At 45.7% G+C, this 24,708-nt stretch overlaps 2 protein-coding genes across 6 annotated transcripts in view; one reads left to right on the top strand and one right to left on the bottom strand.

Moving 5' to 3' along the window:
- The first annotated feature begins 226 nt into the window (after positions 1-226).
- hacd4 (3-hydroxyacyl-CoA dehydratase 4) lies at positions 227-7,357 on the top strand. 2 transcript variants are annotated; one of them, XM_086285632.1, is made up of 7 exons: positions 227-761; positions 1,324-1,430; positions 2,096-2,223; positions 2,311-2,420; positions 4,676-4,782; positions 5,114-5,245; positions 6,247-7,357. In XM_086285632.1, coding segments are annotated over exons 1-7 (663 nt in total). In that variant the 5' UTR covers positions 227-759; the 3' UTR covers positions 6,324-7,357. The 2 variants fall into 2 exon arrangements, with proteins under 2 accessions (XP_086141758.1, XP_086141757.1); XM_086285631.1 differs by lacking the exons at positions 227-761; positions 1,324-1,430; positions 2,096-2,223 and having other exon boundaries at positions 2,293-2,420.
- Positions 6,417-24,708, bottom strand: part of LOC147336820 (focadhesin-like) — a 28,775-nt gene continuing 10,483 nt past the window's right edge. For all 4 annotated transcript variants that reach the window (XM_086285627.1, XM_086285626.1, XM_086285629.1 and 1 more), the window contains 32 exons: positions 24,213-24,314; positions 23,989-24,116; positions 22,762-22,888; positions 22,513-22,647; positions 21,711-21,761; positions 21,492-21,575; positions 21,098-21,236; positions 19,550-19,738; positions 19,065-19,186; positions 18,872-18,964; positions 18,691-18,779; positions 17,943-17,984; positions 17,735-17,843; positions 17,533-17,649; positions 16,525-16,763; positions 16,369-16,458; positions 15,903-16,050; positions 15,308-15,427; positions 15,109-15,231; positions 14,931-15,008; positions 14,531-14,602; positions 14,317-14,419; positions 14,000-14,080; positions 13,802-13,930; positions 13,607-13,722; positions 12,993-13,253; positions 11,125-11,214; positions 10,385-10,562; positions 10,158-10,255; positions 9,671-9,922; positions 9,507-9,582; positions 6,417-6,631 (listed from right to left, as the gene is read on the bottom strand). In XM_086285627.1, coding sequence (XP_086141753.1) covers positions 6,558-6,631; positions 9,507-9,582; positions 9,671-9,922; positions 10,158-10,255; positions 10,385-10,562; positions 11,125-11,214; positions 12,993-13,253; positions 13,607-13,722; positions 13,802-13,930; positions 14,000-14,080; positions 14,317-14,419; positions 14,531-14,602; positions 14,931-15,008; positions 15,109-15,231; positions 15,308-15,427; positions 15,903-16,050; positions 16,369-16,458; positions 16,525-16,763; positions 17,533-17,649; positions 17,735-17,843; positions 17,943-17,984; positions 18,691-18,779; positions 18,872-18,964; positions 19,065-19,186; positions 19,550-19,738; positions 21,098-21,236; positions 21,492-21,575; positions 21,711-21,761; positions 22,513-22,647; positions 22,762-22,888; positions 23,989-24,116; positions 24,213-24,314 — 3,855 coding nt within the window. In that variant the 3' untranslated portion in view covers positions 6,417-6,557. The remainder of the gene's footprint in view (positions 6,632-9,506; positions 9,583-9,670; positions 9,923-10,157; positions 10,256-10,384; positions 10,563-11,124; positions 11,215-12,992; positions 13,254-13,606; positions 13,723-13,801; positions 13,931-13,999; positions 14,081-14,316; positions 14,420-14,530; positions 14,603-14,930; positions 15,009-15,108; positions 15,232-15,307; positions 15,428-15,902; positions 16,051-16,368; positions 16,459-16,524; positions 16,764-17,532; positions 17,650-17,734; positions 17,844-17,942; positions 17,985-18,690; positions 18,780-18,871; positions 18,965-19,064; positions 19,187-19,549; positions 19,739-21,097; positions 21,237-21,491; positions 21,576-21,710; positions 21,762-22,512; positions 22,648-22,761; positions 22,889-23,988; positions 24,117-24,212; positions 24,315-24,708) is intronic.

Here is a 24,708-nt window from a genome sequence, read left to right as displayed (position 1 = left end):
TAGCTGCTCGGTGAATGCGCTCCGGAGAAAAGCTAAAGTGAGCTGGACAGTCCGAACAATGGAGGCAGCTTCACGGGCGTTTCTGTCAGTGTGAAACCAGTGGAGCTGTCTGTGCAGTAACCAGCCTCAGCCGCAGGGTGGCAGTAACGTCACCGGTGGATGCAAACAGAGAGATCCGTGACAGCGCTGTCCGAGAACAGATGCAGTTACGTGTAAGTTTTTGTCCCGCCTTTGTAGACAGAACATCTGAAGAGCTGATGCTTCTGTTCAGCTACATTCTAGTGTTTTGTTGGTCTGGTTAGCTGATCGCACTGATCGGTGTGGTACACCTGTACACTTTATTGGTGCAGGTTGAACCCAGGTGGTGTTTAAACATAAAACGGAAGCTTCAGGAGGTAAAAGCCACAGTTTGTTCCACGCTGTCCTCCACGGTAGCCACAGCTTCCACTGTGGATGATGTCTGGCTTCATGTGCTGTGTAGTTCCGTGACTCACCGCTTGTGTATGCGTGCGCCTGTCTCTACATGCTCGTGTCTGCCTGTGTCAGTGCTGCCCGGGAGTCCACAGCCTTCTGTGTTACTGTGGGGAAGTCGTGGGTGCTGCAGCTGGCGTGAGGAAGCTACACGGATTGGCCGCTGTGTGTTCTTTCTGCTTTCTCTTGTGAAGGGAGGAGGAGTGTCCGGTTAGGGGAACATGATCTTCCTCACACGCTGAACTCGGAGGAGTCCAAACTGGACGGAGACGAGACTTCAGGAGGACAATGTAAGTGAATACGGAGGAAGTGAGCAGTCTCTCTGGGATCTGCTGCTACTTACACTCACTCATTCAGACGCATCCACACGTCTAGTGATGGATGCAAGTCTGGTCTGTAAGTAAAAGTAATCTGATTACAGATGTACACCTTTTAGGTAACAGACTGTTAGATTTGAACACGTACAATGATACAAATACAGGCCAGAGTCCGCAGTAGAGCTGTAGAGGTTGAACAACAGCAGAATAACTAAAGATCTCAGTCAGCACCGAAGGACAGCTTAGTGAGGGAGCCTCGTGCAGGGGGAAATACTTCCACAGTGTTGGAGCCACGACTGTGGAAGCTGCTGCATTGCTGAGCTTGTGCTGCATGTGTGGAGCAGGGAAGCATCAGCTGACCTGAGAGAGCGCTGGGATGAGTGCAGCAGCTCACACAGATAGCAAGCACTGATGGCTGGATTCATGCCACTGTGCCTCAGCACAACGTTTAGCAAGTGAGCTGCTGTCACCTCTATCATCATCATCGTTGTGTAAACCACAGTAACGAATCTGTGTCCTTATTCCTGTTCTGCAGGTTCAGCTTCAGACTCGCCTACAGTTTCTCATACAACCTGTTCCAGTTCTGTGGCCACACGTGGATACTGGCTAATACTGTCGCCAGGTTTCTCATGTTCGGCCAAGGTAAGGTTAGGAAAACTTACCAGTCTCAGTTAATCTGAATTAGTCTGACTTTTCCAGGAAGTGAACGGTCTGTGGAGCAGCTGTGCAGGTCAAAGTAAATAATAAAGGCGCTAAGATGGCAGTGCTACCCTGAGCGATGGACCGATGCTGTACGGACGCTTGGACCGATATAGAAAAACACCCAGCTTAGACTCCAGGCTCGGTTTGATCAGGCCGTCGTTTAAATCTCATTAAGCCTCATCGAGCTAATTTATGTATTTAAGAAAAGGTATTCAGACATTATCTGCTTCCCCCAAATCCTCCTGTGAAAACTTGAGTTGCAGAGCTGCATCAGAGGAGTTCATGGAGCAGCAGCCTCCTGCTAGTCTGGCTGTTAGCGCTCTCACATCATGTTAGACTGTGTTTTCTCCTGAGGTTAAACGCTTTCTCTCAGAGCTCTTTGACGTGGTATCATTTCTTTGCCTTCGTTCGCTTGTTGCGTGAGGTTGCTGTGGGACACAAACAGGGACCGCGCTGCTCGTTTCTCTGTAAAGGCTCATTTGCTGTTGCTGAGTGAAGTTTCCAGTAAACACAGACATCGCTCCAAATGCTTCATAAGTTGACTAAGAAGTATATTTCCAAGTTAGGACTGATGAGCATCCCGCACATGTTGTTTGTGACTGCAGATGCTTTGGCCGACACCTTTTACTCTGTGGGCTTTGTGATGAGTCTCTGCCAGCTGCTCTCCATTCTGGAGCTTTTCCACATTGCGGACGGCATCGAGAAAGCCCGACTCCTTCCTCGCTTCATCCAAGTGCGTACGCAGCTCAAAGTTTAATGATTTTTATCATTGTTGTTATCTTTGATTGATGCACGGACACGCTGTCTTCCTGCTCCTCAGGTGATGGAGAAGAACCTTCTGTTGATTATGATCATCATGCTGGAGGAGCTGCAAAGTAAACCGGTGGTGTGTGTGCAGCTCTTCTTCTGGAACGTCCTGGACCTCCTCCGGTAAGCAGCGCAGGTTTTACAGTGATGCACAAACACATCGGCATTCAAACTTCAACTTTACTTTGTTAAATCATTTTAAAAGCACAGGATGCAGAGCTTTAAGAAGCTTTTAGCTCCTTACAGTTGAACAGCACTGCCTGGACCTGACCTCTCAGCACTGATGCAATTATTTTACTGATGTGTCAAACTATGTGCATATTTTAAACCACGGCGGTCTCACTTTCCCTCTAAGCAGATACCCAGGGCAGGAACCCCCCCCTAAACAGCCAGTTTACATTCCAGTGTGAGATCCACTGATATCAGGTCGCAGTGGAAATATCTTTGGTTATTTCTGTGAAAAAGAAACCAAAGAAAAAGAAAACATGTTGATACAAAACCAAGCATGTCTGACTGGAGCTTTAATGAGTGTTGGTGGAGCAGCTTATTATTTACACCAGCGGTCCCCAACCTTTTGCACCACAGTCCGGCCTTTAAGGTGTTGCAGATAAACACAACAAAATGAAACCAGTACCGAAGATTTATTCACAACACAGGAAGAAAACAGAGTAACAATAAAAACCACAGCGGAGCCTGAAACGACTCAGGCACCGGCCCGTGACCCGGCGTTGGTGTTCTGATTCATGGTGATCTCCATAACACCGGGCCCAGGCCTGAGGAGGGAGCGTATTTACACACACATAATACTAATACGAACAATGATGATCTGTGCTGTAGAAGGTTAACGTGCTCACACACTCACATCTAAATATTTGAAGTGCAAACATCCACATTTGTTCCAATGCTGTGGACAGACTGACTGTTCTGAAGGCACAATTTCAACAATGTCTCTAATAATAATAATGATAATGATAATAATAATAATAATAATGATAATGATAATAATAATAATAATAATGATAATAATGATAATGATAATAATAATAATGATAATAATGATAATGATAATGATAATAATAATAATAATGATAATGATAATAATGATAATGATAATAATAACAATGATAATGATAATAATAACAATGATAATGATAATAATGATAATGATAATAATAATAATGATAATAATGATAATGATAATGATAATAATAATGATAATGATAATAATAATAATAATAATGATAATGATAATAATAATAATAATAATGATAATAATGATAATGATAATAATAATAATGATAATAATGATAATGATAATGATAATAATAATAATAATGATAATGATAATGATAATAATGATAATGATAATAATAACAATGATAATGATAATAATAACAATGATAATGATAATAATGATAATGATAATAATAATAATGATAATAATGATAATGATAATGATAATAATAATGATAATGATAATAATAATAATAATGATAATGATAATAATAATAATGATAATGATAATAATGATAATAATAACAATGATAATGATAATAATAATGATAATGATAATAATAATGATAATAATAATAATAATAGTAATGATAATAATGATGATAATAATAATGATAATAATGATAATGATAATAATGATAATAATAATAGTAATGATAATAATAATAATAATGATAATAATGATGATAATAATAATGATAATAATGATAATGATAATAATGATAATAATAATAGTAATGATAATAATAATAATAATAATGATAATAATGATGATAATAATAATAATAATGATAATGATAATAATAATAATAATAATGATAATAATGATAATGATAATGATAATAATAATAATGATAATAATGATAATGATAATGATAATGATAATAATAATAATAATAATAATAATAATGATAATGATAATGATAATAATAATAATGATAATAATGATAATGATAATGATAATGATAATAATAATAATAATAGTAATGATAATAATGATGATAATAATAATGATAATAATGATAATGATAATAATGATAATAATAATAGTAATGATAATAATAATAATAATGATAATAATGATGATAATAATAATGATAATAATGATAATGATAATAATGATAATAATAATAGTAATGATAATAATAATAATAATAATGATAATAATGATGATAATAATAATAATAATGATAATAATGATGATAATAATAATGATAATAATGATAATATCCTTAATGCCGTATTCGTACTACACCATATGTAGCTGCATTGTGATATACGACGTGATGATTTGAGTACATTTGGATTTCCAGATGCAAACATTGTTTCTCGTCCAATAAGCTGTGCCTGTGGTTTGATGACAGGTATCCTCACGAGCTGCTGTGTGTCATGGATACGCCGTCCAGCACCATGCTGTGGACTCGCTACACGCTCTGGATCCCCTTATACATCCTCACAGTCATCGTTGAAGGTGTTGAATCATTACGTTTCCGTCTTTTATTCCAACAAACTGAGAGCTGAGCTCATAAGTACTTTGACTTCTCAACATTAAGAGGTTCATTGTGTGGTCAGAGTGTTGTGTAAGGGAAGTGCTGGGAGCAAACAGGAAATGTGTTAGCCAAGCAGAGCTGATGATATGAAGCCAGGAAATGAGCACAGTGCATTCCAGCTGCAGTGAGTAACCGTTGTGCTGCCTGTAAGCAGAAGTGCTGGAACGTCCTGTATATCAGTGACACACAGGCCAACAACACTGTGATAGTGGATGAAGTCAAAGCGTTTGTTCCCCTTTTTGTTTCTCTCAGCTGCCACCATCTATCAGGCGCTGCCTTATGCTGAGCAAACGGCCTCCCAGTCGTGTCCACTCAACTCAACGACAGCTCCAAACAGCCACCTCCCCCTGGTGCTGGCGCTCTACCTGCCCGCCCTCACTCTTGGTAAGACGGAGAACAACCCTTTGTGACATCACAGTCACCTGACCTGCTGAAACGCAGCACGGCTGCACTGATCCACGATAGTTTGAGTCCAAGCTCCTCCTTTACACTTATGGTCACTGCAGTCGTCCTCCGTCAGCCTCTACTTTGATTAGCTGTGGTTGTTTCAGCTTCTTTCCCCCCGCGTGCAGCCACGTTAAAGCTTTTCTCGATAAATCAGACTCACTCTTGGTGGGCATTGATCTGACTCTGTCCATATTTACACACACCTTCCCCGTGCAGCTCTGGGCCTTTTTACTTTGCGGTCAGTTTGACTCTGACTAGTTGCTTCATGCAAATACAGAACAAATGATGCTTAAAGTGACTGAAAGCTCTGATGCCAGTAAAGTTTGAGTAATCATGTGGATTAAACGTAATAAAAGCTGTAAAACAGATTAAACTATACATTTCATACTTGCAGCATCGGCATTGCAACGTTGCAGAGACAGTTTTACTTTTTTCTTTAGATACTGCATAATCGTTACATAACTAAGACATATGTTACCGTTACTAGTTTTTTAACATGAGGTCACTGTTGTGGTCCTCAGTCGCTCGTCCTTGTATGTTAAACATGCTGGTTGGACGAGGGTTAATGAGGCGGTTAGTCGTGCCGTTGTCAGGCTGATAGAGAGACACAGAGGTCAGTCGCTTCAGTAACACGACCTAAATCCACCTGAGCTAGAACACTGAAGGAAAAGAAAACGTTCTCAGGTTCTCCTGATTTGTTACTGTTGGAAAAACTACGTGTGACAGTTTCCTGAGGAAGACTAGGACGATGAAGAACAGTTACAGGCCTCACTGTCACATCATCATAGTGTCCGAGCTTTCTGACCAGGTCTGTGGTGACAACACTGAGGAGGATCTTCTATCTGGGGATGTTAAACTGGTGTCATGAATGAAGTTACTGTGTAACTGTACAGTAACTGTGATGTAAAGCACTGTTTGGTTTTTGGCAATGTTTTCAGGAGCCTCGCTCACAGTCGGGCAGCTGCTGAAGGAGAGGCACCACCACCTGGAGAAGTGGAACAGGAAGAGGAAGTAACATGAAGTCACAGCTCGCTGGAGTTACGGATGAAGTCGAATTTAACGATCTGCTGTAAAGAGAGAAAAGGATGTTCTAAACCCAAAATGATTTGTTGCACTTTTATTGACAGCACAGATTCCTACAGTACAGTTACTGTCTAACATTAAACATGCCCACAGCTCAGACCAGCAGCCGTGCGTCTCTTTGTGTACGAGCAGCAACGCCTGAGCAGGACACCGAGGCTCCTCTGGGCTACCAGCCGTACGCTCTGGTCCACACGGCTTTCTTCTTGAACTCTGCAGAGGACTTGAGCGCCAACAGAGCAGCTGGAAGGAAGCACAGGAGAGATCAGAGAGATCAGAGGAATCAGAGAGATCAGAGGAATCAGAGAGATCAGAGGAATCAGAGAGATCAGAGGAATCAGAGAAATCAGAGAAATCAGAGAGATCAGAGAAATCAGAGAGATCAGAGGAATCAGAGAGATCAGAGGGATCAGAGAGATCAGAGAAATCAGAGAGATCAGAGAAATCAGAGAGATCAGAGGAATCAGAGGAATCAGAGAGATCAGAGGAATCAGAGAGATCAGAGGAATCAGAGAGATCAGATGGCTGTTCTGAAGGCCAGATCATTTGTTTCACCATGATGTTTGAGTAAACCTCTCTTAAAGTCAGTGTTGGTCAAGTTACTTGAAAAAAGTAATCAGTAACTAATTACTTCCCCAAAAAGTAATCCTGTTACTTTACTGATTACTTATTTTCAAAGGTAATTAGTTACTTAGTTACATTTTAAAAACACGATTTACAACCTGAAGAGGTGATAAAGCGATAGATCTTTCAGCCCAATTCTACTTTTTCTGCATAATCCATCATACAAAATGTAATCAAATGGAAAAGTCTCTTTTTAAAACTTGTTTTATTACTTTTAATCTTTTAACTTTATGCATCAAGCAAAAATTTAATTATATGCAACATTCTCTGACTGGAAGAAACATTTAAACCTATTTTCTGCACGTTCCAGCACATAAAATAAAATATTTTGTGTGTTTACACTCACTCTTTCAAATAGATGCAAGTAAAACACAGCAGAAAATAAATAAAGTCACAGACTCAGCGGTCCTGTTGCTCTATTTTCACCTGTAAAGCAGGACTGGGGCAGGCGGAGGTTTACCCTGGTGCAGGTGAGCTGCAGCGGTCAGTGGAAGAAGTGACTTTCGCATCACGTAGTGTAACACGGTCATAAATCACATCTTGTTATAACCCCCAAACCGTTCCTGTTATACCTGACTGTTAGGACCTCCAAGCCTGTAGTTGTGTTCATTATCAGTTAGAGCCCCCCCTCATTGTTCTTCTTCTTTGGTGCAACCCTATAAATACAGTGCATCCCTCTGGCCCCTCCCCTTTTCTACAATCCCCCTGTGGGAGCGCTGGGTGTCATTTCTTTCCAACACTGTAAAACACACATATAATGCATATTTAGCCACCCTGATGTTCCTGATTGCAATTTTAGTTCGGTTATCGTCATCATTATGCCTGTTTTTGTTAGATGCTATAAATGTGTAGTATGTGTGTGCCACAGATGTGTTCTAGGGAACGTGAACGCATGAATATATACTCCTTGCTAGCTTGGAAGTTGTGGTGGGTTGAGCTAACCCTCTTCCTGTTACTGTTTGTATTTGGTTGTAGGAGCTGGAGCGGGCAAGCTATTTACTTGGAGGTCTTTCTTTTACCTTACAGTAGCTGCTCAGTGCTTACTCTGAGGTTTAGGGTTTTTTTCGCTGTAAAAAGAAGTTTTCTTCCCACACACAACGGACGCTAATGTTTGTCCCTTTTTATGGAATCAAACTCAAAGTAAGGTCAGTGCTTCCACGCTTTAAACGCTGCACGCTCATACTGATCCACTGTTGATCTGCACACAGCTGTTGTCACGAACGTCGCACTCGCTTACGTCACTGTCGTGAGACGTTCTCGCAAAAACATCACGGTTTTAGTAACGCAGTAACGCAGCGTTCCTACGGGAAAGTAACAGTAATCTAATTACCGTTTTTGCAATAGTAATCCCTTACTTTACTCGTTACTGGAAAAAGTAATCTGATTACAGTAACGCCTGCTCTTTCCACACCTTGTTTTCTGACAGTGCTGTCAGCTGTGTGTCAATAAACATGGTGCCTTAGTTCTCATGTAAAGACGGCCACAGATGAGGCCTGTTAGCAGAAGCTCGTTTGGCCAAAAACAATTACTGCTAACAAACATCACTGCAGCTGTGTATATAGAGCCGAATCACAACAGTCCCCCTCTATGGTAACGTGATATTGTGAGATAACCTGCAGCAGTGCAGAGAAACCCTAACAGTCCAACGACCCTGTCTGAGGACGTGGTGAGGGAGGAGCTCCGACACAACCAGGTTCATGGAGGCTATGATTGGTTGGACTGCTCTGTCTCTGTGATCACTGACGGAAATATTTCAGCAGAAACTACAAACTCCATGTGTCTGAGCTGAAATTCAGGCTTCTAACCTGAACGCACACATTTGCATCCACAGCAGTGCGATGTAAGCACAGAAAGCTGTGCGTGGATGAGTATAAACCGCTCAGAGAAGAACAGTGCTGTATAAGAACCAGTGCATGAAACACACGACGCATTTCACAAGGAGACCCGAACATACAGGCTTTACCACGAAGCTTTAGCTTCTGGGGCAAAACCAGTAAAGAAGAAACAACAACCCCGCCCTTTGTCATTCCACAGCAGAGACGCTGTCGTTCCCAGTTGCTTCCACTCTGTCACCTCAGCTGGAGTTTGTGTTCAGGTGCCATCCTATCAGCAGCACGTGCTGTAGACGCTACCAAACACCCGGCTGCTCGGGCTTTTACACCTGTGGCCACAGAAGTGACTGAACACCTGCACTCAGTGGTTTGGAGAGGTGAGTACTGTTGGCTTTACAGTGAAGTTTTTACCTGGAGGATGTAAGAACCTGACAAAACTCAGGCCAGGTCTTAATTTCAATGAGACCTGCACAAGGACAGTAATAATAATAATCTAATTAAACTGTTCATTTAGGTGTGATTTAAATCCAGCTCAGCTGTGTTCAAACAGGATTTCACTGTTTTGATTTCATTAAGCACTTTGTGGAGACAGCAGTCTGTGGGTAGTGCTGCCATGCGGCTCAAACAGAGTGTGTAAGTAGGAAAAAGGCTGCTTTGTTCACCTTTGGCTGTGCTGACCGTTGATGCTGACACGCTCTGCTCAGGAGCTTCCATGATGCTGAGCAGCCAGTCTATGAACTGAGACACACACGGGGTCATCCCTTCTGCACGTTTACAACGAGTGAAAGTTGAGCTAAAGTTCAAAGTTCACAGCGCAAACACTGACCTTGGGTGTTTGGCTGCTCCAGGGCTCCTTGTCCAGGAGCCGAGGGAGGCTGTGGGACATCGCTAACAGGCACTGGGACAGGGCGCCGTCCACCGACGACTCCTCGCCATATAGACCGTGTGTTAGAGCCTGAGGCTTGGGGGCTGGCTGCCATGGAAACCACTGGACCCGGATGCCAAAGAGGAGTGGCATGATGTGGTCACCCCAGGAAACTACTGCAGCAGCAAAGAGCTGGAACAGGAAGTCGGTGGCCTACAGAGCAGACTCAGTTAGAAACACGACACAGAATCTGCTTCCACCAACTCAAATACACAGAAGAAGAAAACAGCAGCAAGCTTTCCTCTGTCGGTGATGCTCGAGAGCAGCCTCGCTGCCATCGCTGTAGTAAACATGGCACCGACATGGTGGACCAGCATTTAGCTAAGCTCAGCTGCTGGGAGGAAGAGGAGGATGTGTGGGAGTCACTGTGGGTCACTCAGAAACATACCGATCTGGTGTCTCCACACTGGACGTCTGTTACGCCGTAGGCAACATTTCGGATATGTCCCATCAGCTGCAGGAGCCACTCCATCCGTCTGGAGATGCCTGTGACAAAGAGCGAGCTCAGCATGCTGACTAAATGACAACCACCATGATAAAACACACAGGTGTCAGTCGTCTGTTAGATCAGAAGAGATCCACTTTCCACGCAGTAGGAACGCCTTCCTGTCTCACCTGTGTTGATGCTGGTTGCCAGGCGACACTGGTAAAACGTCTGCAGGAGGAGCCACCCCACTCTGCGGCTTGGCCAACCACGGAGGACCCCAGCAATGACATCATTAAGACTAAGGAGGGGCACTCGTCCCTGAGAGGTCAGGTAGGCTAAGATGAAGCAGGTCTTCTCCATCTGAGTCTAAACAGAGCGCAGAGATGTTAAAGCCACAGCACACGCTCCTCCCTGAGCCTGGTTCTGCAGGAGGTTTCTTCCTGTTAAAAGGGAGTTTTTCCTTCCCACTGTCACCAAAGTGCTGCTCATAGGGGGTCATATGATTGTTGGCTTTTCTCTGTGTTATTACTGTAGGGTCGACCTTACAGTATAAAGCACCTTGAGCCGACTGCTGCTGAAGTGAACAAAGTAACCATGTGAGGAAGACTCCTCTAAATTACTGAAAGCTTAAATACTATATGGTTACATTTGGTCAAACTGAACGTTTACTCCTTTTAGAAATGCACGCTTTCAGAGTGGGCCCCCTGCTGGGCATTAGGAAGAATGCAGGTTTTACTGTCCACACACTGACAGCTATAAATAATAAAGCAATATGAGCTACAGGTGACTGGAATTAATTCCATTTCTCCTTCCACTACGAGACCAGCAACATGTGTTTTACCCTGTAAACCAAATGTACTTCTGCCCACATGGAAACAGTGGACGTGGTCCCTCTGTTCATTTTCTGCTGGGGTTATTAAGACTGTACCTCAGAGACTTTCATGATCCTCTCAATCTCTGTGTCAGACATCTCAGACAGACACTTGGCCACGCCCACATACAGATCCACTTCATTATCCTGAAACAAATGTACAAGAAATCAAACACAAACATAAAAATTGTTATTTTTTAGTTAAAATGTCTCATTTAAACAGCTTTGAACCTGTGTTCATGTGTTAAAGAGGCAAAGCTGGATGCCAGCAGGGCCCAGCAGCAGGACGAATAAAAGGCTTTCATTGTTAGACTGCACAAAGTCAGGGTTTCAAAACAGACAAAGACTGATTGAAGGAGATCAGCTGGTTTCACAGAAAGGTGAACAGAGCAGGCTAGCAGGTTCAGCTATTAGCAGCTGTTAAACTGAGGCGAGCTGAGGCGACACACACCAGCGCGCATATATCATCAACTAAATTATTCCAGCCATTCAAAAGCTGAAATGTAGCCACACTGGCATCAAGTAGCATGAAACACGACCACTGTGCTGTTCTTCAGACTGAGGAGATTAATGATGCCACAGGTTCAGAAGCAAGAGGATTTGGACAAAGGCTAAAATGAGTGTAACTGCCCGTGATCCTTACACAACTTTAGCTATTTTTCCTGTTTCTTTTATTGTCCTTTGAACATGCTGGTCTAGATCAGCTCTCTCCTGTGAGTCTCAATGTGACGGCCTGTACAAACAAAGGTAAAAGGAGGTCTGGAGTGGCAGAAACAGCGACAGCTGTGTCACAGAAATCACTGTCAGCCAGAGCGAGCAGATGTGCTGGTTACAGCTGCATCATGGACCAAGAGGTCATGTGACCATGGTCCAGAGGTCTTCTTCTACGGGCAGAATCAGCTTTAAATGGACTGCAGCAAACTGTAAACACTTCTCTGACCAGGTGCATCAAACGTGACATCCTTCCTCATGAAGAGGAGGAGGAGCAGACCCTGCATCTCTGATGGGATGAAGGTCGTTAGTGTCTTTGGAACTGGCACACACATCTGTCTGACTACAGCCAGACTTCATCGTGACCTGCGTCTCACCTTTCTCCAGCTGAAAACATCTGGCCTATTAAGCAGCTGTTGTCCTACATCAGACCACCTGCTCTTCACGCAGTGCCACAGTTAGTCTGCACACACAGAGGGAATGCTCTGTGTCCATTCACTCAGCTTATCCAGCTGATACGTCCTGTGTGTTCTGCTACGGATGTAATCATGACTGCATCCTGTTTTTATGTTTGCAAACTTAATGTTGTCCTAATAAACCCAGACAGCCATCCCACCAACACATGTACAAATGTTTGCATGTTTCACTGAAGCACCCAGTTTGTATCCAAGAGTTCGACAGCTTTAACTTTTGAGTTTGACGACATCAAACGAACACTAACAGGAACCTGCTGCACATCATGTCTTTGCACTTGTTATAAACCTGACTGGCATTTCTATCAGGCCTCCTCATCCAACATCCATCAAGATAATTATGTATTACTTATGTCATTAATATAATAACTGAGCACAGGAAACAGATATGTGAGATACAGGCAGGGAGGGGCCAGAGCTCCCTTTGAAGTGAGCTGTTACTGTAACTGTTACAGTTGCCACTGCTGTTATTATGATGCTGTGTTTGGCCCGTGTTCTTACAGCTGAGCTAACGATGGGCTGAAGCTGCTGTGGTGAAGAGAAAAGCTCATTTCCAGCCGAGCTCTGAAGCTCTGCACACCTACAGCATGTGTCACAGCTTCTTGCTTTGAATGAAATGGGTTTATGCTCCTGTTCGTGTCTGTGGGTGGACGGGAGCATCAGAGGATATCAGGATCCCCGAGCGTAAAACCAGGGACAGAGCCATGTATCAAAGAAAAAGCTTCAGCACTTAGACTGCACCTGGATTCGGTCGGGCAGGAAGGTGAAGATCTTCTCCGTGGCAGAGCAGAGGATGGTCCAGCAGCTGCTAGAGGGGTTTGGGAGGGCCATGGCCTGAGCCAGGCCCCGCAGCACAGAGCCACACAGGGACGCGCGCTGGGGTCGGAGGTCCTCCTGAAACTGCTGCAGCCCCAAACTCTCCACATACACCTGGAGCTTGTCCTCAGTCACGTGCTTCATCCACGAGCCCAGAGTCTCATAGAGGTGGGCCCGGGTCTGGTACTGGGGGAGACAGACAGCCAGTAAGGATCTCAAAGCCTTCATCATTGTAGCAGGTACTGGACTCACGCTCTCCTACAGCAGTGACGAGACAGACTGCATGTGTGTCACGGTTAAAGAGCATCTGTTCAGCTTCAGAAGCCAAACGCTGTTTATTCAGACGTTTATTCAGCTGCTGTACGACTGAGAAGCAGCTGAGCTCAGAGGTGAGGCTGAGATGCTCCTGTTACCTGTTTCTGTTAGCTGTTCAAATATAAGCTGGACACCAGAAACAACAGATTAAAGTGGACCAGCCTATACACCTGATGGAGAACTGAATATCAGCTGTCACAGCGCTAATACACAACTGGACTTACGCTGAGACTGTGGACCAGGGGAGGGGACAACCAGGAGCCCAAAAAGAGAGCAGCGCTGTGGGAGGACTGGGTCTGACAGGCTGCCAGTACAACACACTGGTGCTGCACATCCTCTCCTACAAAACACAACAACAACACAGACTGAACAGGATCTGTGGCTGTGCTTCACGGACAGCACTGAGCGACAACTCTTACCAAAGCTCATCCTCATTAAAGGAGACAGAGCGGCGCTCCAGTTGATGGGCGGATACTGGAAAGAGGCGCCGACTGACGCCAAAGCGGTGAGAGCGGTCTTAACCAGGCCTGGATGGGAGGCCTGAGGACCTGGGCCCAGAGAGAGGATGTTACAGAGTTACAGCTTCAAACACAACGACCTCTGCAGATGTCACAAACCTTTGTGTCCAGCTTCTGCGATGAACTCCGTCGTGGATCTGACGACACTTTTCTCTGAGAGGTAACTGAAATCTGGAGGAACTGGGAGTTGGATCAAAGTAGTTAGTGCCCAGTAGCTCCCAGCATGTGTGTGTGTGTGTGTGTGTGTGTGTGTGTGTGTGTGTCTGTATGTGTGTGTCTGTATGTGTCTGTGTGTGTCTGTATGTGTGTGTCTGTATGTGTGTGTGCTCTAAGAGCTGAAACTTTATGAGGAATGAATTTTAAAGGATTACTGATGCTGCATCCAGCTCTGCTCCGCCCACTGACACCTGTGTTACCTGCTGTGTGACTGTGACTGCTGCAGATGTGGGCCAGATGCAAATGTCCCAGCAAGCAGGCGCTGTTGGACTGCAAACCGATGGCTCCAGAGAACGTGACGATCTGCAACCAGAGAGCCGACAAGAGGATGAAACAGACGCTCCGAGGTGAGGCGAGGGGAAGTATGGTGTGTAGTAATGGGAGTGAAGTCATATTTGATAAGTAAACTCTGACCTGTGTGACGGCCCGAATAACTTCATTCAGCCTGTTGTGCTGCTTGGACACGAGCTCCGTCTCACTCTTCAGCTGCATCAGAGGAGAATCAGCATCAGTCGGTAACTTTAGCTGCAACTAAGGTGTGTTTGCATCTCTTTGTGAACACGGGGACACTTCACATGGCTCCACACATCTGCACTTCTGTCACATCTTTTTAAATGCTGGGTTTGCCAGTGTGTTCCTATGGTAACCATGGTGATTCCTAAAACCTTACAGGGTCACATGAGCTCAATCCTCCTCCACATGCTTGAAACCACCAAACAAACATCCTGAGAAACAGCAGCTGGTGACGACATGTTTTCAGGGACTGAGTGAAGCACATGCTGATGCTCAGCTCCAACAGCTGCAGGCGTCTCACCTGAATGAGGTAACTCTCTGACCCCACCAAAGCCACCAGCCCGTTGACAGCAGCCAGCCGCTGCATGGTGGGACAGCCCTGTAACACAAAGGCAGCACGGAGGTCAGCGCTGGGACCCCAAACATCATTTCACGTGATTGGACATCGTTTACATGAACATGAACGTCAGGTTTTGTACCTCAGCCAGTAAGATTTTGATCCAGGCTGCGAGCAGGTGAGGGTGGATGTGCTCTGCTTTGCCGTGGCCGCACACCGACAGCCCGTGGACCGCTAACCCCAGAGCCAGGGAGAAGCCCGGGGTCTGGGGACACAGGGTCATCAATAAAACCACAAAGAGCTGCTGGAGCCAGAATGACCTCCATCAGCTACCTACTGACCTGCTGGCTCTCCTCAGTCAGGCTGCGCAGCGTGTCCATCACCTCCTCCGCCTTGGCGGCGTCAATAAGACCTGCGCTGAACGCTGAAACGCTCACACACGCCACAGAGTACGCCAAGACCTGCACACACACACCACATGTGAAGGTCAGTGAAAACTTTGTACGGCACACAGTTTTCAGCCTTCACCTCACACTGGCCGTGAAACGTCTCCACCTTGGACAGCTGCAAACAAAGCTTATCTGTGTTACACTTTTTATTGCTCTACAAGGTCACGACGACACGTTTTTACAGCTTACACAAGCCGAATCTGTTCCAGTCGTACAGTAAAGATCATAAGATGCACCATTTTAGTGCTTCGAGGTCATAGGTCAAAGTTCACACATCACCATCAGGCTCAAAGTTTTAACTCTTCATGTAGCAGAAACTGTCTTTAGTAGATAATTCATCAAAGATCTGGAGAGAACTAAGTACTATCTCAGCTTCTTCTATCACAAGCGTGTGTGAGCAGACAGTTACAATCAAAGACTTGATCCTGTATCAGATTCAGGACCTCGGCTCTGTGTCAGCGTGCGAGCCGTGTGCAGGGCTGCTTACCTCCTGCTCCATGCGTCCCCGCCCACTGCAGTCCTGCAGGTTGGCCAGCAGCTTGTCGAGCGTTAGGCTGACACGGACATGTCGACTCCTCTGTCCACTGCTGCAGAAGGCAGACAGCACTAGCCCCAGACCCAGTATGCAGCCAGTGCTGAGGAAAGAAGGCAGAACATGGAAAGACCACGTTTAATATGCTAACCGCTGTTTCACTGTTGAATATCCTAACATGCTTCCAGATGTGTCTGTGAAAAAGAGTAAATGTGCCAAACGAGCAGCAGCATGAATGCAGCCTTGGTAACAGCTGAATCTCCCGTTAACATCATGTAATGTTTCTGGATGATGGACGGATGCCACACAGGGACACTGTGTACACTCCACACACTCCTTCTAGCTGTGAGTGACACTCTCTCAGCTTCCTACCAACCGTGTGATGTCAGTGTGCATTTACTCTATTCATAAGAGGACCTACTTGTATTCCAGGTTGGGGTTGAAAGAGGAACCTTCCAGAGCATCCAGAGGGCCAAAGAGGAGATCAGCATCCTTCTGAGCAGACTCATCACTGACAGAGGACAGAGGCAGTCAGTAACCGTTGGTTCACATCAGAATCTCCTCCTGCAGACTGTACCTGAGGCGCTGGTGCAGCAGGGTGGACAGCACCATGCCCAGACCGAGCCCAGAGTGGAACTGGATGGCCTGGGAGTCGTCTGCGGCGGGGGAGCCCGGGAGGCCGGCCCGCAGTGCCGACAGGATGTGGGTCAGACTGTCCCGCTGCCACACCACGAGCACGGAGACGAGCAGCGACAGGGCGAGGCTTGCACAGGAGCGCGCTATGGTGCTCGCTGTGTTCTCACCCGAGTAGGAGCGCTGAGGAGGCCGGCAGCACAGGATGAAGGTGATCAATGCAAGAAAGCAACTTTCTATTCACAACAACTGTGCAGCCAACCAGCAACATGTGTTAGAGAGCAAATGACTCGTAGAGTTTACTGAAATATTGATGTCAGTACACTCCTGCTCGTTTACGTGTTGATGCAGCGATGTTTCAGGCTTGTTTTGCTTCTTGTTTGTGAGAAAGTCATGAGAATAAAGTTGTTTTTGGTTCACTGCATGCTGGGGATAAAGTGCAGCTTCAAACAGCTGCATCTCTGAAGCCATGGATGCATTAGTGCCTGTAGCTCGTCTGCACGTCTGGAAAGGCACCAAGTGCTGAAAGTGTTAGCACAGGTGCTAAAGACACACAGCGGCTCCCCTCACTCACACTGATGAGCACTGTCAGAGCTCAGACTGATAAAAGCTGCTGCACACTAACAAATCCAACAGTGTTAATCTGACACACACACTGCTGTTGCCCGTTTATCTGTTAGCAACTACAGTAACCACATCAGCCGTCTCTGCACCACAGCAGCTAGCAGGCTGCAGTTAAAAGACTGACAATCACACGGAGCACGTGTTTATTTGGAATAACACATGGTTTATGGGGCAGGTGAATCATGTTTACCTTTGAGGGTAAGTAAAGTGTTCATAGTGTGAGGGTCAGGAACAGTCAGCTGATTCTCTCTGATGTCTCATCACATCACTGTCACAGCGTTTAAATAACTCGAATCATCTGCCAATCACGGCTTCTGATGAAACTCACGTGTAGAAACCAGGGGAAAACTCGTCCTGTGGACTTGAAGCTGCTGCTGCTGATGCTGAGCAGGGTGTCCAGCACCATGGTCAACCAGCTTCCTGTGGCCACAAACTCTGGTCCAGCCTATCAAGTCCAACAGCACTGAGCTAAGCATCTATATGATTATGAAATAGCAAACAGTGTGTAACAGGACCCTGCGGTGTCTCACCCCCAGGCTGCCGTCACCATCAGTGGGCAGGTTGCTCTCATACTTGGCGAGAACAGCAGCGAGGCCGCTCAGAGCCAAGATGGCGTTTCCTTGAACAACAGGACTGTCCCTGAAACGATCCACAGAAAGTCATTTCACAGTGCTCACATCAGGTTACTCTGCACAGCTCACCAAACGTTTCCCTAAACAGAGCGACCAGGGGACTCACTTTGTAGCAGCTTTGATGACATCTGCCAGCTGATCTCTGGCCCTGTGTCAGAAACATGAGAAAAATACATTAAAAAGATGAAGAACGTGAATGCTTCCTCCATGCTTTCTAAACAAGTCTGCGCTCCAATTCATCCCACAGATGTTCTGCTGGGTCAAAGTCAGGACTCTTTGTAGGCCAGTCAGGTTCTTCCTGTGCACACGTTCATGTTGGGAGCAGGAAATCGTCCCAAATGTCTTTGTATTTGGAAGCATTAACAATTCCTCTCACCAGAACTAAGCAGCTGAGCCCAACCTCTAAAAAACAGCCGCACTATCATCCCTCCACCACCAAAGTCAGACCAGTACCAGTCTCCTGATAACTGCCCAACCAGACTCCTCCATCTGCGAGACGGAGAAGCGTGAACACGACATTTTACAACTATGCTTGTTGCATCCGATCACGACACCGTCCCACAGACTTGATAACCTGTGACTGACATGCCTGAAAACCATGATTCACTCTCTTCATGGTCAGGAGGGAGAGCAGGTGGTCTACTGGTCAGGAGGTTGCTGGTTCAGAACCAGTTATTTTGGCTACATAGTGCAGATGTTACCACAAAGTGTTGATGTGAAGTTTGGCCCACACAGCAGGGATACACACACACACACTACAGTCATTACAGTAAGATTAGAGACGATGTACAAAAGCACTACCATTTATACACACAGTCTACACATATACAAGCAAGCATGAGTGTGGGTCTCACCACAGCCAGGCACAGTGATGCTTGTACTGCAGCTCCTGTGGATCCTCTTTGCCTTGTTTCTGGAGCATCTCTAACTCAGCACGTCGACCCTGCCAACAAAACCAAACCCTGAGAGGCCTTTACTGTAAGGTCAGAGGCCTCAGAGGCCTTTACTGTATGCTTTTGTAACACCTGCACAAACCTCCATAACGGCGTAGAAAGCTCGGCTCATGAAGCCCCTCCAGGCCTGTGGCAGCAGGAGGGCACGGTGCCACTCAGAGGGCTGGATGTTGACCTGTGCACCAAAATACAGAAGAAGGAAACAGTTCCTCTTTCAAGCTCTGCGTACACGACAAAGAACAAGCGTGAAAGGAAAGGAAGGAGACGACACGTACTTCATGAACGAGGGCTGTCAGCGTCTGCTGGTAGCTGCGGCTGCGGCTGACCAGGAAGCGGCTGATGGGTCTCCCAGCACGATCGGTCTGCACAGACAAACTGTACGACAGGAGCAGCCCAGCTGCACCACAGACAGAAAGGGTGAGTTATACTGGTGCTTCCAACAGTAACATGTTGGTACACAGACACACTGTTCAGCACGCGTGGGTTAGAAATCTCCACCATGTCCTGGCTTCATGAAAACCACACAGATTAAATCTGCAGATTATCTTCATTTTCCAAACCTCTCCTCAGAAAGACGTCCCTTCCTGTAGCTCCACATATTCTCCCTTCCTCACCAACTTAAGAAACATAACTTTGATATGCTGACTGACAGATTTGACCCATGTGAAAGGCAAAGCAGCTGACATGTTCATAGTCACATTCGACGACACCACACAGTCGATGTCACTGAGACCAGCTAAATGAGCTGTTACTGGGTCACCTGCTAGTCCTGGCTTCAGCCCAGGCTGCTTGTTTTTCTCGTAGGTCTTGAGCATGAACGACGGGATTCCTGCCACCGTTTTACCCCGGTCTGAGCGGAGGTTACCCCCCCTCAGGGCTGAGAAGTAGATTCCCCGTGGCATCTGACTCATCTCCTGCCTCACCAGTGACGTCAGGAAGAGCTCGAAGGCTGGGAACATAAAAGAAACACCATCAGTGCACCATCATCAGCATTACTCAGTATCACATGCAGATGTGACAGATCCACGATCTCTCCAGGGAACCAGCAGGAAACACAAACACCTGGTGTCTGTTTCTGTGCAGGTATGCTCAAACAGCTCAAACAGCTGTGATGTGGATGGTTGTGAACAGTTGTGCTAAACAAAATGTTTTAAATCATGTAGCATACACGTGTTCCTAAAGTATCTTAGCGGTCCCAGGACTGCACTCTCCTGCACAGCTGCTTTCAGGGTTACAGCCTCCAACGCTCCTGCTGCCACTAAGACCACTTTGTTCTTGACCTCTCCAGTCCCTGCTACTCTGGAAGCTGAAGCACCCCCGGCCCTTAGCCCTACTACCGGGTCGACGGGGCTTCTAGTCCATATGTGGCGCGGCTGTTTCTATACACTACAGCTTCCTGGTTGTGCTTTGAGTTTATGCTATCCCAGCTTGCATCTTACATCCTGCTACTACGTGGTGGAAAATGTCCGTAGCACCTTTGCACAGTCTGCAGCCGTGGTAGACTCCCTCCTACCACAGCTCTAAGGATCTGGATCTTTCTACCAGTCATCTGGATTCTCAGCATCTGTTTTAGCATCTGCAAGGATGTGGCTCTGACTGATCTTCATCCTGCTGGCTCTGGTATACCCAGGTGGATCTCACTGACTCCTCCCACACAGCTTGATGTCATCCATCTACAGGATGACATTTGATGACATCACCTCTTAGTGATGAGCTGGCTTTGGGGATTGAAGCCTGTGCAGACAGAAGCTGGGACGTTGTCTTTGTACACTGCACACTCCAGTACTGTCTTCCACAGGTCCTGATGAATATTAGCAGTGCGCTGAAGCACAGTAACTAGCAGGTCAGTGTGCATGAGTGGGGCATGGAGTCAGGCTGGTCTGCCTAGTCTCAAGTGCTCTTGTACTGTCAGAATGACATGATAGCAACGAACCAGGAGCCTGTGCTTGTGTTGTTTCTAATGCCTTTCAGAGTCGTGTACTGGCTCTTGTGCCTCCACAGCTTCACAGAGCAGCTCCTGTGTCGTGGAGAGGCGAGTAATCGGGCCGTGGTTTGATGGTTCTGTCCTGTGTTCGTGCCTTTAGCATTCCCCATATCTATAGACCGCTGATCACTGAACGCTTCTTCCAACAGTAGACGTGGATTATGTCGGGTCCTGCTGTGGTCCCCAGACTCATTGTTGGATGTCTGCTTTGTGATGTCGACTGCCTCTTGCTCTCTCTCGTGTCCTGGATGGATCTCTAGAAGCACTTTATTCTGTCGGGACCACAGGATACAACCTGCTGGTTTGTTGGCTGCTCCGGTTTACCTGGAAGAACAGACGAGGTGGTGAGAGTCATCAGCTTCGCATAAGATGAGCCTGGGACGGAGAGATCCTTCTCCTCTTCCTCCTTTTCTTTACTCTGTTCATCTTCTTCGTTTTCAGGCAGCTTTGCAGGTGGTCGGGCCTTCAACCGAAGAGAAGAGCAGGACGATTCAAACAGAGAGCGGACACACGGCGGCGTACAGGAATGTTTCTGAACACGCTAAAACAACTGAAACGGTCAGCTTCCTCATTAACTAGTGCCGCATAATTACATCTGACTAACGTCTGAGGACAATTAATAACGAAACATTGCAAAATGATCTGGCTAATATGTTAGAAAGCACGAGTCAGACAAACTGCTATGATGTTGTTATGAGAGTGGAGCAGGACTCTTAACTGCCTCAGGAAGGTGGTTTATGGTGTGGTCTGTTTCAGGAAAGTCTGCCAAAGCCCTGTAGCCACAGCTGGACACCTCTGGATCCTGTTACAACACAAAGGTGCAGACACATGTTTCTGTTTCCTACAAAATGATGAAACTTATGCGACATCACAGCATATTTGTGCATGTAGGAGTCATCATGTCAGCTGTGTGTGTGTAGATACAGTATATACAGACCTCGCTCAGAGCATAAGTCCACAGAATGCTGACCACCTCTTCTTTTAATTTCTAAGAGCAAAGACACAAAATAAGAAGTGAATTTAATGCACATACAACACACACACACACACACACACACACACACACACACACACACAAGACAAAGCACTAGAATCAATAGAGGATTCCAACTTGTTTCTTATGTATTCTGCAGACTTGTTACTCATTATTTTTTACATGTATTCTGTTACTCCTCAACACTGTGCACAGGTCCTGTGGCTGCAACCCAAAAGCATCCCTATCAGATGTCCTGTGCTAATACGCCATGTTTGGTTTTGGTCTTGTGTTTGTTTAGATGCAACTTTGCAAACCTAAGCTGTACTGCCATATCATTGTTAGAGAGGAGGAGAGCTTTCCAACAAGCAGCACTGCATGGTCTAGGACTCATCTGCTGGGACGGCCACTGCTGCACTGTGTTGAATCCTCCAGAGCAACAAATGACCAAAACTTCTGTTTTTAAAAAGATGCTCACACTCGCTGATCCATTTATTAGTTACTGTGAAGTCTGACCACAGCAGGACTCTGAGGACTGGACCCTCACACGTCTGTACTTTGTGCTTCTACACAGCTTTACATTGATGTGCTAACTTTAGCTACCAAACACAGTGATGTAGAGATGTGACTCTACAGTGAGGTTATACAAACAGCTGGTGAGAGTCCTGTTTACAGACAGAACCACAGAGAAAAACATAACCTGGTGGAGTTCCTGTGTCGCTCTGTTAGCTCCTCAACACAGAGCAACATGAACGTTACGACGCACCTCGTACTGCTCTGATTTAACTGTGAGCTGAGGCACCAGAGCCAAAAGCTCAGAGATGGCTTGAACCACCTCTGGCTGTGAGTGACAGCTGAGCTCAGGCCAAACAGTTCTCCATGCTGAGATAATATCCACCACCTGAGAAAGAAAGATTGGTTTTAAGACCAGAACTTTGGAAAAGATTCAAAAGTTATGATCCAGAAAAATGAGGATTCCTGAATTTAAAGAGACAAATGGAGACAGACGAGGTACCTCTGCTCGACACAGCTCCTGTAGTCCCTGCAGGACGAGAGCAGCCGGGGTTGCCAGGTCTGGTCTGTTGCACTGTTTTAAAGTGAGTGAAATGGCAGCCACCATGTCCCCTGCATGCTGGTAAGGCCTGGTTAACACACACATCAGCGTGAACAAAGTGGGAAATGTGTTTCTTCTAATTTTGTTACCATTTTTATTTAAGAAAAAAGCATTAAAAGTGCCAGGACACGTGTAAGTAAGTAAATGCCAAACACAGCTTCTTATCATTGCAAACTCTTATGGCTGCAAATGTTTTACAATAAAAGCAAACATAAGCATTTGTGAAAACAACAAAACAGCTCAATGATTTGCTAAATTTGTACTGTAGCATCCATCCAGAGGGTTTCCCAGGTTTTCACTAATGCTGCTAAAAAAGCTGCATGTACATGTTAGCAGGCGTAACAGGCCCCGGGAGGATGGACAGTGTGCACCAGCTGGTTAGAACAAAGGAAATAATCAAATAAAATCATCGTTTTATTTCATCAACACACATAAAGGCCAGTTCACAAAAACTGACAAGCATTAGCTAACATGTAAAGGACGTGTGCAGGAGCCTGGATGCAGTTTGTGGAGTTTATATGATCAACATAGTTTTTGGGTTAAAGGTTAAAACTATAAAGTTATGGCTCACTTGCTTAGAGTTGTATTATATGGGAAGCAGTGCTTACAGACTGACATAGTTGGATTTCTTTTGCTTCAAATGTATGCTTTTATTTTGATAGTCTGGCAGAGACAGGAAGTTAGCTGCCTCTCAGTCTCTCTGTTTGAACTGAACTTTGTAAGACTTTGATCCTTCTGGATTCAGGCACGTGTAGCTGCTCTGGACATTTGTACGGAAATATTTAAAACTGGACTCCTGCTGATTTTTGGAGAAACAGGGACTCAGTGGAGCGTCGAGCTGAGGCTTCATTCACTGCAAAGCTACAAAGTGCATTCATTTATCTTAACAAGCAAAGTTGATGTGACTGAAAAAACAAATATTTCTATGTTTCTGAACTTTCATCAGCTTGCTGAGCAGAAACATCTATGAAGAGTCCAGTCAGTGATTATTACTCATTAGAAGGGAAGATGAAGAATCCTGGTGTTGGAAGCTCACACTGTCTGCACTGTGCATGCAAAGTCCACTGAATGAATGAACCAGTGAATGTAGGAAGTGCCCACTGTTTCTGTAAGTATGGGAGGACCCACCTCTCTCTGCAGATGTCCCTGACACAGGCGGCCCTGGCCAGGATCTGCTCCCACTGGGCGTCCCTCCCCAGCACCACCCTGCTGTCCTGCTGGCTCATTAGACGCTGCAGCTCTGGGTAGACCCGGTCCTTACAGACATGACCAAAGCAGCACACAATCAAAGACAAACAGAAGCTTTGAACACATGAATATGACATTTATAGTAATGCGTTATTATTGCAAACCTGTTTTTTCCACAGAGCGGTCATGAGGCGCAGTCCCACTGCTCTCAGCTTGGGGGAGCCGGCCAGCATGTGCAGACTGTGCAGCACGATCGGGAAGCACAGCTGGAATATTACAGCACATATGATCAGAGCCAAGTTTACAAGAGAAACACACGGTTACAGCTGAAGAAGGCAGATGTTAGACGATGACTGCTGGTTTGGAGAGTCCAGCTCACTGACAGAGTGCTTTATACTACAGAGCACTGCATCTATCCCACACAGAGGCTGCTGTGGTGGAGTCCAATCCCAGCTCCTACAAACTGGGTACAAGAAACACTGTCTGTGTTCACACAGAGAACACTGTGTGGAAGACGTGGGAATTTCTCTTTGCTCCTTTGTCAAAGTGCTAAACATCGAGAGGGGAACATTTCAGTTATTCGCTGCTATTGGTGGATTGTGCTCACAGGCTGGTATTTGGGACACGCGGGTCCCTGGTTTTTAAACTCTAGGAGCCTCC

The sequence above is a fragment of the Aulonocara sp. 'chitande type north' Nkhata Bay genome, linkage group LG3 (genome assembly GCF_057382095.1).
Source record: "Aulonocara sp. 'chitande type north' Nkhata Bay isolate Kocher_YH1m ecotype deep benthic linkage group LG3, A_spYH_male_GT1.1, whole genome shotgun sequence".
Lineage (NCBI taxonomy): Eukaryota > Metazoa > Chordata > Actinopteri > Cichliformes > Cichlidae > Aulonocara > Aulonocara sp. 'chitande type north' Nkhata Bay.
Note: the sequence above shows the minus strand (reverse complement) of the source record. Positions and strands in the feature narration are given on the sequence as shown.